Here is a 15,144-nt window from a genome sequence, read left to right as displayed (position 1 = left end):
GGGTTTTTTACAGAAATGTTTGGCGATCGACTAGGAATGCCTTGGAGATCAACCGGTTTGTGACCACTGCTCTAGAAAGTTGAGTGAAGTTCAATCTCGTGCTTCTCTCTGTGGGCTGATATTTCTGCGCAGCAGTCCCTGGGCAGTCTCGGGGCTACCACGCAGTTGAGAGGGAACATTGCTCCTCAGTATTTAGTATCCTACATGTATGGCTTGACGCTGGCAACAAACAATAGAGGATTTGGTAGTTAAACAGATCTGGCAACCAGACTAGAGATGGGTGGTCTTTATTGTATTGAACCTAACGTAGGTTTGTTGACTTGTTGTTCAAGAGGAGCGTAGTCTGAGCGGTCTATGTCAGTGTCTGGTAGAGCTATCCACTCAGCCAATCACAGTGTGCCATGGCTTCGCACCCAATCAGGACGCTGCCCGTGCCAGCGCATTCCACAATGCACTGCAGTAAATTAAAATCATGGCCGGGGGGGGGAAGTGACCAGGAAGTGATTCTGTCTCCCAGACCAACTCGCTCTCTGAAGATATCCCCCATAGCCCTCAATGCCCTCTTGATTGCCTACCCTGGTCATTCATTTGGATGGTCAGTCACCCACCTGCTCTGGTGTAACATGCCTAGAGACATAGACTCTGCAGGGAAAGGGCAGAAGACATTTACCCTTTTTCAACCTAAAATAGTTCTCATTGATTGAAAAATGGCCTTGTCGTCGACCAAAAACTTTGTTGTCGACCAAAAACATTTCTCCCCCCATTGTCACTTCACCTGGATAACTGTTGAAGAAGAGGGCATGTGTTTAAATTATCTTTATTAACATCCAATAAATAAATAACGACTTTCACAAAGCTTTCACAAAGGCATAGCAGTAGCATCTTCTGTACAGTACATCGAATAATGATTGTCATCAACAGCAACACTATGCTTGGAGAGAGGACAATCTCTTCACAATGAAACAGTGCTGTGGACTATCCCTCCAGGTCAATGCCTTCCGTCGGATAACGCAACTCTGTCTGCACTCAGTCAAAGGACTGTTGTTGCATAGGAGTGGCAGCATTCACAATGCACTGACTGATGCCACCTGATTCATAATGTCATTAACACTAACATTAACAGAGAGGCAAACCTCTTACTTCATAATCAAACAATCAGGATCTGTTGAATATTCCTCCAGTGGCTGAAGATGTTCTCAGTGTGACTCATACAAATAATACTCACAGAGTTCCCTGAGTCTAGTTCCCAGAGGGCCTTGGTCGAGTTCCTGCCAGACTACAATGCCTTGACAGGTATTTAACACATCACCTAACCACATCATATGATATAGCAATTTGATTCCCCACTGCACAGTCGATGACATGGCACGCAACCGTTGGTTGATGCAAAGCAATGCCTGTGACTCTAGTCAGGCAGGAACTCAACCCTTGTCTGTCTGTCAGCTCTTGTCTCCTTCAGTGGAGTAGACTGCAGAGTTGACGTCTTCATCAGCGTAGCCACTACTGTCTGACTGCATGCTGTCCCCTCGAATCACCAGACCTACACAGAGACAAAGACAAGTACACTGACAGGTCTACACAGAGAGAAACACAGCCACACTCTTACATGCCGCGTAACCCTCGAACTCCCAGGCCTACATACTGTAGGCAGAGAAGTACACAGTCAGGTCAAACGCAGAGTTAGTTACACAGCCATACTCACTTAACTCATGTCACTTAACCCTTGAACCACTACCAGGCCTACAACATACACAGTCATATTCTATTCAAGGATTTAACACGTCAGGCCTGCAGTACATTACTTTCCAGAATAAAACATGCAGGGTTGGCCAGAAATTAGCCCACACTTTTCTCAACATTTCCAGTTAGCTGACAATCTTAAAGAACAAGAATGTGAGAAAATATTAATACGAGAAACTATGGTGAACGCACCCCTTTCTTCACACACACATACAGTGGGGAAAAAAAGTATTTAGTCAGCCACCAATTGTGCAAGTTCTCCCACTTAAAAAGATGAGAGAGGCCTGTAATTTTCATCATAGGTACACGTCAACTATTACAGACAAAATGAGAGAGAAAAAAAACAGGAAATCACATTGTAGGGTTTTTAATGAATTTATTTGCAAATTATGGTGGAAAATAAGTATTTGGTCAATAACAAACGTTTCTCAATACTTTGTTATATATCCTTTGTTGGCAATGGCACAGGTCAAACGTTTTCTGTAAGTCTTCACAAGGTTTTCACACACTGTTGCCCATTCCTCCATGCAGATCTCCTCTAGAGCAGTGATGTTTTGGGGCTGTCGCTGGGCAACACGGACTTTCAACTCCCTCCAAAGATTTTCTATGGGGTTGAGATCTGGAGACTGGCTAGGCCACTCCAGGACCTTGAAATACTTCTTACGAAGCCACTCCTTCGTTGCCCGGGCGGTGTGTTTGGGATCATTGTCATGCTGAAAGACCCAGCCACGTTTCATCTTCAATACCCTTGCTGATGGAAGGAGGTTTTCACTCAAAATCTCACGATACATGGCCCCATTCATTCTTTCCTTTACACGGATCAGTCGTCCTGGTCCCTTTGCAGAAAAACAGCCCCAAAGCATGATGTTTCCACCCCCATGCTTCACAGTAGGTATGGTGTTCTTTGGATGCAACTCAGCATTCTTTGTCCTCCAAACACGACGAGTTGAGTTTTTACCAAAAAGTTCTATTTTGGTTTCATCTGACCATATGACATTCTCCCAATCCTCTTCTGGATCATCCAAATGCACTCTAGCAAACTTCAGACGGGCCTGGACATGTACTGGCTTAAGCAGGGGGACACGTCTGGCACTGCAGGATTTGAGTCCCTGGCGGCGTAGTGTGTTACTGATGGTAGGCTTTGTTACTTTGGTCCCAGCTCTCTGCAGGTCATTCACTAGGTCCCCCCGTGTGGTTCTGGGATTTTTGCTCACCGTTCTTGTGATCATTTTGACCCCACGGGGTGAGATCTTGCGTGGAGCCCCAGATCGAGGGAGATTATCAGTGGTCTTGTATGTCTTCCATTTCCTAATAATTGCTCCCACAGTTGATTTCTTCAAACCAAGCTGCTTACCTATTGCAGATTCAGTCTTCCCAGCCTGGTGCAGGTCTACAATTTTGTTTCTGGTATCCTTTGACAGCTCTTTGGTCTTGGCCATAGTGGAGTTTGGAGTGTGACTGTTTGAGGTTGTGGACAGGTGTCTTTTATACTGATAACAAGTTCAAACATGTGCCATTAATACAGGTAACGAGTGGAGGACAGAGGAGCCTCTTAAAGAAGAAGTTACAGGTCTGTGAGAGCCAGAAATTTTGCTTGTTTGTAGGTGACCAAATACTTATTTTCCACCATAATTTGCAAATAAATTCATAAAAAATCCTACAATGTGATTTTCTGGTGAAAAAAAATCTCAATTTGTCTGTCATAGTTGACGTGTACCTATGATGAAAATTACAGGCCTCTCTCATCTTTTTAAGTGGGAGAACTTGCACAATTGGTGGCTGACTAAATACTTTTTTCCCCCACTGTATGTGTGTGTGAAGAAAGGGGTGCGTTCACCACAGTTTCTCGTATTAATATTTTCTCACATTCTTGTTTTTTAAGATTGTCAGCTAACTGGAAATGTTGAGAAAAGTGTGGGCTGATTTCTGGCCAACCCTGCATGTTTTATTCTGGGAAGTACAGTACTGCAGGCCTGACGTGTTAAATCCTTGAATAGAATATGACTGTGTATGTTGTAGGCCTGGTGGTGGTTCAAGGGTTAAGTGACATGAGTTAAGTGTACATGCATGCACAAATACACACTGCAACTCATTCACAGCTAATGTGACAACAGCACTGCCCATTTGAGGTACAGTATCAACCACATTCACTTTCAAACTGTAACTTGAAACGTGTTTGTGTTCCTGTGAAATTAAGCACATTGGCTGCTCCGAATCGCGCTAGTCAGTCATCTTCCACTAAACAACTACTTTGGTAGTGAGCAGATACACTGTTAATATCACTTGGTTCAGCTGAATATGACCATGATGTATCAATCAATCAAGACTATGAACTCACCAGTGTTTTGATTGACAGTAGACAGTGACAAAGACGTTGATCTTATGGTTTCTTGCTGTCCAAAGTCTTCCTCCCCTGCACTATGTACCTGTTGTTAAACAAAATTTGAAAACAGGTGGTCAGGAAAACTCCTGGCTCTAAGTATATACTACCGGTCAAAAGGTTTAGAACACATACTCATTCAAGGGTTTTTCTTTATTTCTACTATTCTCTACATTGTAGAATAATAGTGAAGACATCAAAACTATGAAATAACACATATGGCATCATGTACTAACCAAAGAAGTGTTAAACAAATCAAAATATATTTGAGATTTGAGATTCTTCAAATAGCTACCTTTGCCTTGATGACAGTTTTGCACACTCTTGGCATTCTCTCAACCAGTTTCATGAGGTAGTCACCTGGAATGCATTTCAATGAACAGGTGTGCCTTGTTTAAAGTTAATTTGTGGAATTTCTTTCCTTCTTAATGCGTTTCAGCCAATCAGTTGTGTTGTGACAAGGTAGGGGTGGTATACAGAAGACCTATTTGGTAAAAGACCAAGTCCATATTATGGCAAGAACAGCTCAAATAAGCAAAGGGAAATGACAGTCCATCATTACTTTAAGACATGAAGGTCAGTCAATACGGAACATTTCAAGAACTTTGAAAGTTTCTTCAAGTGCAGTCGCAAAAAACATCAAGCGCTATGATGAAACTGGCTCTCATGAGGACCACCACAGGAATGGAAGGATAAGATAATTAGTTACCAGACTCAGAAATTGCAGCCCAAATAAATGCTTCAAGTAACAGAGACATCTCAACATCAACTGTTCAGAGGAGACTGTGTGAATCAGGCCTTCATGGTGAAATTGCTGCAAAGAAACCACTACTAAAGGACGCCATCCCTTTTGTGCTTAGTGGGACTATTATTTGTTTTTCAACAGGACAATGACCCGACACATCTCCAGGCTGTGTAAAGGCTATTTTACCAAGAAGGAGAGCGATGGAGTGCTGGATCAGATGACCTGGCCTCCACAATCACCCGACCTCAACAAAATTGAGATGGTTTGGGATGAGTCGGACCGCAGAGTGAAGGAAAAGCAGCCAAAAAGTGCTCAGCATATGTGGGAACTCCTTCAAGACTGTTGGAAAAGCATTCCAGGTGAAGCTGGTTGAGAGAATGCCAGGAGTGTTTAAAGCTGTCATCAAGGCAAAGGGTGGCTATTTGAAGAATCTTCAATATAAAATATATTTTGATTTGTTTAACACTTTTTTGGGTTACTACATGATTCAATATGTGTTATTTCATAGTTTTGATGTCTTCACTATTATTGTACAATGTAGAAAATAGTAAAAATAAAGAAAAACCCTTGAAGGAGTCGGTGTTCTAAAACTTTTGACCGGTAGTGTATGTCACCGTCAGTAGAGGATGCCTGGTTGTTCTTTAAAAGTAATTTCCTCTCAATCTTAAATAGACATGCCCCATTCAAAAAATACAGAACTAAGAACCGATATAGCCCCTGGTTCTCCTCAGACTTGACTGCCCTTGACCAGCATAAAAACATCCTGTGGCGTACTGCATTAGCATCAAATAGCCCCCACGATATGCAACTTTTCAGGGAAGTTAGGAACCAATATACACAAGCAGTTAGGAAAGCAAAGGCTAACTTTTTCAAACAGAAATTTGCATCCTGTAGCACTAACTCCAAAAAGTTTTGGGACACTGTAAAGTCCATGGAAAATAAGAGCACTTCCTCCCAGCTGCCCACTGCACTGAGGCTAGGAAACACTATCACCACCGATAAATCTACAATAATCGAGAATTTCAACAAGCATTTTGCTACAGCTGGCCATGCTTTCCATCTGGCTACCACTAACCTGGCCACCAACTCTGCACCCTCCGCTGCAACTTGCCCATGCCCCCCCCGCTTCTCCTTCACACAAATCCAGACAGCTGATGTTCTAAAAGAGCTGCAAAATCTGGACCCCTACAAATCATCTGGGCTAGACAATCTGGACCCTTTCTTTCTAAAACTAGCCGCCGAAATTGTCGCAACCCCTATTACTAGCCTGTTCAACCTCTCTTTCGTAACGTCTGAGATCCCCAGAGATTGGAAAGCTGCCGCGGTCATCCCCCTCTTCAAAGGGGGTGACACTCTAGATCCAAACTGTTACAGACCCATATCCATCCTGCCCTGCCTTTCAAAAGTTTTTGAAAGCCAAGTCAACAAACCGGATCACCGACCATTTCGAATCCCACCGTACCTTCTCCGCTATGCAATCCGGTTTCCGAGCTGGTCATGGGTGCACTTCAGCCACGCTCAAGGTCCTAAACGATATTATAACCGCGATCGATAATAGACAGTACTGTGCAGCCGTTTTCATTGACCTGGCCAAGGCTTTCGACTCTGTCAACCACCGCATTCTTATTGGCAGACTAAATAGCCTTGGTTTCTCAAATGACTGCCTCGCCTGGTTCACCAACTACTTCTCAGATAGAGTTCAATGTGTCAAATCGGAGGGCCTGTTGTCTGGACCTATGGCAGTCTCTATGGGGGTGCCACAGGGTTCAATTCTTGGGCCGACTCTTTTCTCTGTGTATATCAATGACGTCGCTCTTGCTGCTGGTGACTCTCAGATCCACCTCTACGCAGACGACAACATTTTGTATACATCTGGCCCTTCATTGGACACTGTGTTAACAAACCTCCAAACGAGCTTCAATTCCATACAACACTCCTTCAGTAGCCTCCAACTGCTCTTAAACACTAGTAAAACTAAATGCATGCTCTTCAACCGAACGCTGCTTGCACCCGCCCACCCGACTAGAATCACTACTCTCGACGGGTCTGACCTAGAGTATGTGGACAACTACAAATATCTAGGTGTCTGGTTAGACTGTAAACTCTCCTTCCAGACTCACATTAAGAATCTCCAATCCAAAGTTAAATCTAGAATCGGTTTCCTATTTCGCAACAAAGCCTCCTTCACTCATGCTGCCAAACATGCCCTCGTAAAACTGACTATCCTACCGATCCTTGACTTTGGCGATGTCATTTACAAAATAGCCTCCAACACTCTACTCAGCAAATTGGATGTAGTCTATCACAGTGCCATCCGTTTTGTCTCCAAAGCCCCATATAATACCCACCACTGTGACCTGTACGCTCTTGTTGGCTGGTCCTCACTACATATTCGTCGCCAAACCCACTGGCTCCAGGCCATCTATAAATCACTGCTAGGCAAATCCCCGCCTTATCTTAGCTCATTGGTCACCATAGCAACACCCACCCGTAGTCTGCGCTCCAGCGGGTATATCTCACTGGTCATCCCCAAAGCCAACACCTCCTTTGGCCGCAATTCCTTCCAGTTCTCTGCTGCCAATGACTGGAACAAATTGCAAAAATCTCTGAAGCTGGAGACACTTATCTCCCTCACTAACTTTAAGCATCAGTTGTCAGAGCACTTTACCGATCACTGCACCTGTACACAGCCCATCTGAAATTAGCCCGCCCAACTACCTCATCCCTATATTGTTATTTATTTTGCTCATTTGTACCCCAGTATCTCTATTTGCACATCATCTCTTGCACATCTATCATTCCAGTGTTAATACTAATTGTAATTATTTTGCACTATAGCCTATTTTATTGCCTTACCTCCATAACTTGCTAAATTTGCACACACTGTATATGATATGTATTTCTGTTGTATTTTTGACTTTGTTTTGTTTTACCCCATATGTAACTCTGTGTTGTTGTTTTTATCGCACTGCTTTGCTTTATCTTGGCCAGGTCGCAGTTGTAAATGAGAACTTGTTCTCAACTGGTTTACCTGGTTAAATAAAGGTGAAATAAATTTTTTTTTTTAAATGTCAGGCAGCCAAGGGTGGATAGCTAATCGACTACGCCACCTAGATGTGTGTATAAGCCCTAGGAAATCAGAGACTGGAGTAGAGTGTGCCATATAGGTTAAATCCAAAACAATTATGTCACTTACCTCCTCTAGCTCAAAGGAGTTGGCCTGTTGAAGACTGTGGGAGGCCTCCCCTTGGGCCCGGATTGGTGGAGGGTTCAGAGGACTCTGGTACCTCTTGATCCCCCATACACCTGGATAATACTGGGCTGCTGTAGGCACTGCTGTGGTACCACCACTGGGAGTGAGAACCATCTCAGGTGTGTCTGCAGAACTAAAACTACAAATCACATCAGCTACAGTGATTAGACAAGGGGACCTCCTTCCACTAGGGAGCTCTATGGGCACGATCGTTGACTCCACCAGTGTCCCAGTTTCTCCCAAACTGGAGTCACCCTCAGACTCAGCCTTTGGAATGGGAGTTATGACGACCTCTAAACTCTTGGCTGAGTTCCTGGTAGTTAAATGCTCCTCCTCCCTGGGTTTGTGTAGTGTGTCTGATGTGGTGAAGGATCGGTCAGATCTGACATTCTCACAGGACACAACAGATGACAAAATGGTCGCCATCTGTGTGTTATTATTCCACTGTTGTAGTTGACTGCTGTAGAGTGCCTGGTGCAGACTCTCAACGATCTGAGGACATGTGACTTCATGGGTAACCTTGGCAACCGGTGCCACCACCGCTGCCCAGTCTGTGTGATGAATTGTGTTTTGAGTTTCTCCAACCTCACAAGTAGGACTTGGAGTCGTAAGGCAAAAGTCCCGTTTCTTTCTACTACTGGGTTCTAGCTGACCTGATTCTGAAAGTGATGATGCTCGAAGATTGCGAGTTCTGTCGGTGTCTCTCTCGCTCTCTAAATCAGCCCCATCCCTGTCTGATGACGATCCCTGGTCCAACTCCTTGCCTCTGACTGTGTCTCTATGTCCCTGTGTCTCTGTCCCTCTGTCCTTCACGATAGCACTCATGTCCACAGCAGCACTCATCCCATTACTGTCCCCTGTATCCTGATTATCCTCCTCCATGTCTCTGGATATAGCCTCTGCCTTGGCGTTCTCCAGGACCAGTCCCACCAAGTCAGGCAGGCTGTTTCTCTTCTTGGGGGATGACCCAGGTCCGGAAGAGAGTCCTGGACCACGGCAGGCAGAGTCCGAGCCCAGCCGGGCGGAACCACCAGAGCCAGTATACAGGCACATCTTAGAAACCGTGTCCTTGAGTCGCTCCACTGGAGACCTCGGTTCGCTGCGAACGCTTCCCATGAAGCGCCGTCCAGTCTGCCTGTCGGCGGTGGGGGAGAAGCTGAACTCGGGAGGGGCGAGCTTCTGGAGGGGTGTGCGGGACACGTGGGAGTAGAGGGAGTAGAAGGCATTGGCCATGGCTGTTAGCACCTCTACCTGCCTGAAACGACCTGCAGGGGGGAAGAAACGTTCATCAGGGCAATTGAAAGAGATAATAACCATTTGTTTTGAATGTGCTGGCTGCCTAACACACAGGACAATGAGAGATGCATTAACGTGTCTTGTTCATAGCAAAGACTGAGTATAATGTATTTATTGTATGTTAAGACTCTGCTTGGTGGAGAAACATATTATACTGACAGTGCTATGTAAATGTAGTCATATAGACACTGTCTGTGGATGTAGGTGTCTATTTAGAGATGAAGCTCTTTGAACTGCATAGAAAGTGCTGCATAACTCAAGTTATTATGTAAATGAAAGCTGAATCATGTACAGAGACTCTCTATACCTGGTTGTGGGTGTGTATGATGATGGTGATTACCACAGTAGTGTGTGGGAGTCCGACACATTGGTGTGAGTGTGTGTGTTTGTGTGCGTGTGTACGTTTGTGTCTTACTGGCTAGAGAGAGTCCTGGGTCTTCCTGTCGGAGGCGGTACAGTTGGGACTGGAGGAAGAGGCGGAAGTTGATACCGTGAAGCTGGGAGGGGAAGTTGAGGAAACGGGTGGGGATGCGGTCGGTGACCTTAGGCTCGTCACATCCGAACCCCAACTGGTACAGAGTCTCCTCTGCATCCTCTGCACACAGTTGCAGCACCTCAGACACACTGGGGGGGTGTAGGTGACGAGTCAGAGAGACAGATAGAAAGAGAGAGAGGGGAGTGAGAGATTTACTGACAGATTTGATATACTATATGATAGTTAAGACTGTGTAACATACGGTTAATAGTGGTTGGTCCTAACTCACCTTGACGTCTTACTGGTGCTGTTGGAGAGGCCACTGGAGGCAATACTGTGGCAGAGGTGGAGTAAGGGCAGAGCCAGCATCTGACGGGGAGTACTGCAGGAACAAAGACATGAGATCAACATGCGACAGGCGAAAAATAAACAATGAAACAACTTAAAAAACTAACCAGAATTATTATAGTAATAATGGTTGAAGCATGCCTGTATTCAACAGATATATGTTAATGTAACCGTATTTAATGTACTAGTAGCTGGGAAAATGCATAAAGAGGGATTATAAAAAGAAACTCTATAACAGAAATATAGCTTGCCATATGCCAAAGTTTGTGGGTTGCTCTAACTGACCTGGTGGTGGCTCCTCCTCTGTGAAGATGTTTGGGTGGCGGAAGCAGCACCCTACACAGTCAGCAGGCACCACCGTGGGAAGATAAAAGCAGGTCAAGCTCATGTCACGTCAACCAAACATGACTAATCTAAACCTCCCTCTGAATAGGAAGGACTTTTGGGCATAATTGATGTAATGAATCCACACATTCTTCTTGTTTATATTCCATTTATCTTACCCCAGTTCTGAGACTCCTTCAACATTTAATGCTTTAGCTGTAAAACATAAAATAAAAGTTTGAGTGGAAAGAGAACACTGTGTGTGTGTGTGTGCGCATTCGTGCGTGCGTTTGCATTCATGCTTATGTGTGCGCGTTTTCCTCCCAGACCTCTGTGACATTTGGCCATTTGTGTTGTGAGGCTCCAGTGAGCGATGGCGCCTCTATTTGCAGACACGCTCTCATTATTTCTTTGTATATTGGTCCAATCTTTGGGAGAGTGTCCGTCAGTCAACAGCTAAATCACATGCACCAGGATGTCAGTCGCTCATGGAAGAGGTGAAGGCTTAAGGTTTGATGCTACAATGAGCCTACTGTTTTATTGCAGTGTAACTACAGTAGGCTACAGTACATGTCCCTGGTGTACTGGCAGTGGAGAAGCAGTCCTTAGCCATGAGGATGTGCTATGTCACCAACATGTACAGACTTGTTTTTTTTTTATGAAGGCGTCCACTAGTCAAACAGGTATAATGGACTTCAGTATTGGATAAAAGGCCTATGTTCTTTAAACATATTTGGTAATGGAAAATGAGTTCAAATAGGAATAACAAAAACAAAGAGGGAGGCTGTTGCACAGAAGCAGGAACAAAGCCTTTTCCAAAACATCCATGATGGTCTCCTACTTTTCCTACAAAGCTATTTCCTGCTTGGATTATTTACTATGGTGTGTGTGTCATTGGGTTTATGTACTCTGTTGTCCTCACCCTCGGCACCCAGACTCAGGTCATCTTCAAAACTGTTGGCTTTCAGCAGAGACTCTGGAAGAGGAGAATAGATGATCAAATAGAAGAAGAGGAGAGACTATAATCAGTGTTTTATATGGACCAATAGGACATTATATCATGATATCCATGCTGATAGTAGATTGCAGTGACGGTGGCTTTGTCAGACTTACCAACAGTCAGATGATGACTCGAGTTCTGTGAGCCTGTCTCCAGCCTAGTGAAAATATATAACGTACACCAAAACAACATCTTAGGATTCTGTACAGAGGAATAGCCTAAGATTACTCCAAATGTGTTCTCCAACTCATAAAACTAAAATTACATGTTTTGAAAAAGGCTCAGTGCCGTTATCCTTGCAAGGTGAGGTGTTGAAAGGTATTGAAAACAGGGGTGTCAATCATTTTTACCCCTACCTTTTTGAGATTTTTTTTATTACTAGTTAAACAAAATCTCTTTCTCTGAGCAATTGTATTAGTATAAAATAATATAATTTCCCAAATGTTTTGAGCATACAATATATATAATAATAATTTGGTGGGTGCTTCTATTTGCCCTGTTTTAGATATGTGTTTTTTGCATATCCCAACTCTTCCTGAGACACCCTCGGAGAGTAGGGTCACAGCCAGGGTCTGCCATTATCAACGGCGACCCTGGAGCAATAAGGGTTAAGTGACCTATTTTTTACAGATTATTTTGACAGATGTTCACCTTGTCGGCTCGGGGATTCTAACTAGTGACCTTTGGGTTACTGGCCCAACGCTCTAACCGCTAGGCTACCTGCCGCCCTATACATCTATTTTATACAGTCAGTTTTGCTCATCTTTATCAAGGGTGTCAATCATTTCGCACCCCACAGTATACTATACGGCTCTGGATCAAACCTATGGGCATTATTTCTAGCTAGCTATCCTCTCAGTCTATCCAGTAAAGCTACAGCTTTTAAAAGTCAGTTCACTTCCTACATAGGAGATGCTCTCAGGCTGAGTGATTAGCAGTCAGATTATCAAGTCACGTTAACCACATATGTTTTAAGAACGCCCCAACATTTCTTATCTGACATTATTTTAAATCAGATTCTATAAAGCCCACAAAGCAGCCTGGTCATCCAAGTTCACACACCAGTTTAGCCACATTTTCAGACTCAACTTGATCAATACAGTCACAGCCAAGTTAGCCATGATCATTAGTAATACATTTGAAATTGCACAATAGTGATGTTTGCATCCAATCAACAGAACAAACACTACTTTTGTACCATTTCCTATGATGCAAATTTTTGACTATAAACACAAAGTACTAAAATAGAACGCCCTATAGTATAAATAGGACCAAACTAGTTCTAGAACCAAGTTGTTTTGGAGCATTGACCATTGACCTGTCTCCATATTCTAAACAGAATTCACATCTGTAATATTTCCCCAAACGGTGGGCGGTTTCCCTTCACCTTTTGTTTTTTTACTTGCCAGTTGCCACTGACTGACACATCATCCTATTGAGTCTTTCTTGTAAGTTTAATTTCAAAGTCAAACCTTTCACAGCATGCTCACTCACCCACAGCCCAGAAGCCAGCTCTCAATCTTTCCTGCAGAGCATCCTGTGGAAACAGTAGACATAGAACAGTCTGGGTGAGCATTCAGCATTCAGAAAATTAAGACTTCTTACACTCTTTTTTCTGTGCTTTGTCACAAAGATGTGTGATGCATCATGCAGTGGCCAACCGCCCACATATTATGAGTTATAAATATACCAGTATGAAAAAAAATAAAATAATGTATGCACTCACTAACTGTAAGTCGCTCTGGATAAGAGTGTCTGCTAAATGACTCAAATGTAAATACCAGACTAAGCAGTGTTGTTGTTGTTAGGGAGTTTTAACCCTCTGCCTGTTGTTGATTACTTTATCCCATAGATATCATATAGTAATGCATCAATGTCACTCAAATGTAAATTCTTTATCAAGCTACCAAAATGAGAACTGACCATCTGAGAAAACGTCATCCTCTGATGCAGACTGGTGTGGATCAGAGGGATGGGTGTATGGTGGTCCCCGTGGGACAGAAGGACTGGTATATCCTGGTCGTTGTAGGGTAGAGCGGTGGGCAGAGGGATGGATGTACGGTCCTGGTCCCTGTGGATCTTGTTCTTCCAGGTTGAGCCACTGTCGACTGGTCTGGACCCAGGCCTGACGCCTGGTCGTAGAAGACGGGCTCTCCATCAGACTGCTCACCTATTCACTCAACAGCTCACCTATTAATTGAATAGCCTACGTCAATAATTATCAGCTGGGAGAACCCAAATCATGACGTAAGTATTATATCATCAGTAGGCTTATATAGACATAATACTTCCAAACCAGGTCCATCCAAATGATAGTTTCAGTGAAGCTACTGTAACCTACAGGGCATTTCATGCAGGAACATGTAACCCCTCTTTATAATCTAGTACAGCTGGTTGGAATAGCAAATTATTACATAATTGAAATAAACAGCTGCAATTTGAAAATTATTGACACCACACACTAACTCAAATCAATCCATAAGTAGGTAATCATCATAATAGTCACAAACTCACACAATGCTTGCAATTATGTTAATGTACTGAAAAATCATAGCCTACATGACAATCACATTAGAAGTTCCCTCTTGGAAAAATAAAGTTATTATGTTATATAGCCTAACAACTGCCAATATTTGTAGAAGCCTTTCAGTGCACATAATTACTCATGTCAAATTTGATAAAACTTTATTGCACTGCTCAAGCAAAAACAAGGACATATTTAAGAAAACATGGCTGACAATCCAAACGCATGCAGATGCTGATACCAAAGTAGGCCTACAGTATTCTATTTCAAGGACTAATGTAGAGACAAGCACATTTTCATCTCAAGCCTACCTTCACTTCGCACCGCAGTTTTCAATTCTGGTTTCTCCCACTGCGCTCACCATTCTCGACTCGTATCTTGTTATCAGAATAGCACTGCATACTTCATCCAGGTTTTCTTCTGTTTTTCTGATGACAATTTATTTAAACGGATAAATGTTGAGATTATCAACGCAAAACCTAGGCTACATGTTCGTGGTTCTCTCTTTCAACTGTCTCTTTAGGCGCAAATACAAAGAAGGTAAAAAGGGAAGTGTGGCTTCAACAGAAACTAATTAACATTGCGACACATCCTCCCCGCAGAAACAGAAGCCGACACAGACACACTGTAGATAGTCTAATGAAGAAGAGCTGACAGTAGCCCTCTTTATACCTGCTGGTGCTAACATGCGCCCTGATATTGTCCACATTCTGATCTTGTCCACATTCATATTGTGCTTCATCAGATAGTGATTGGATCATATTGATCAGATCACGTAACTCACATGATAGTTAGCGCATGGTGTAAACAAGGCTAGTGATTGTGACTTCATGGGAGTCGTCACTCGAAGTTGGTTTTGTCTAGAAGGAATATAGCTTTTGTTAAAATTGTCTTTTCGTAGCAGGTTCAGGAGAATTTATGCTGCAGGTTAAGATAATTAGGTTAAGGTTAGGGAAAGAGTTAGGGTTAGCTAAAATGAAATGTTTTATTTTTTATTTTGAGGTCAATTTGACAAAAGCTGTATTCCATCTAGACATGACATCGAAGTTGGAGAGCCAC

General features: G+C 43.3%; 1 protein-coding gene across 1 annotated transcript; it reads right to left on the bottom strand.

Annotated features, from left to right (window-relative positions):
- Window positions 1-801: 801 nt before the first annotated feature.
- On the bottom strand, window positions 802-14,481 carry LOC311133418 (uncharacterized protein). The gene is made up of 9 exons (XM_084166911.1): window positions 14,397-14,481; window positions 13,485-13,751; window positions 13,056-13,098; window positions 11,675-11,718; window positions 11,470-11,537; window positions 9,830-10,121; window positions 8,062-9,383; window positions 4,079-4,166; window positions 802-1,540 (listed from the first exon to the last, which is right to left on the bottom strand). The coding sequence occupies exons 2-9, from the start codon at window positions 13,717-13,719 to the stop codon at window positions 1,440-1,442; spliced, it is 2,193 nt and encodes a 730-aa protein (XP_084023037.1). The 5' UTR covers window positions 13,720-13,751; window positions 14,397-14,481; the 3' UTR covers window positions 802-1,439.
- Between the last annotated feature and the right edge of the window lie 663 nt (window positions 14,482-15,144).

The sequence above is a fragment of the Coregonus lavaretus genome, assembly GCF_964263955.1.
Source record: "Coregonus lavaretus genome assembly, chromosome: 8".
Lineage (NCBI taxonomy): Eukaryota > Metazoa > Chordata > Actinopteri > Salmoniformes > Salmonidae > Coregonus > Coregonus lavaretus.
The sequence above is the reverse complement of the archived record's forward strand: the minus strand, read 5'-3'. Positions and strand labels throughout refer to the sequence as shown.

Coding starts and splice junctions, on each gene's coding strand:
- LOC311133418 (XM_084166911.1), bottom strand. CDS start 13,719: ATGGAGAGCCCGTCTTCTACGACCAGGCGTCAGGCCTGGGTCCAGACC. Junction 11,538..11,674: donor GAGTCATCATCTGACTGTTG/GTAAGTCTGACA, acceptor CTCCTCTTCCAG/AGTCTCTGCTGAAAGCCAAC. Junction 4,167..8,061: donor ACTCCTTTGAGCTAGAGGAG/GTAAGTGACATA, acceptor GTTTAACAACAG/GTACATAGTGCAGGGGAGGA.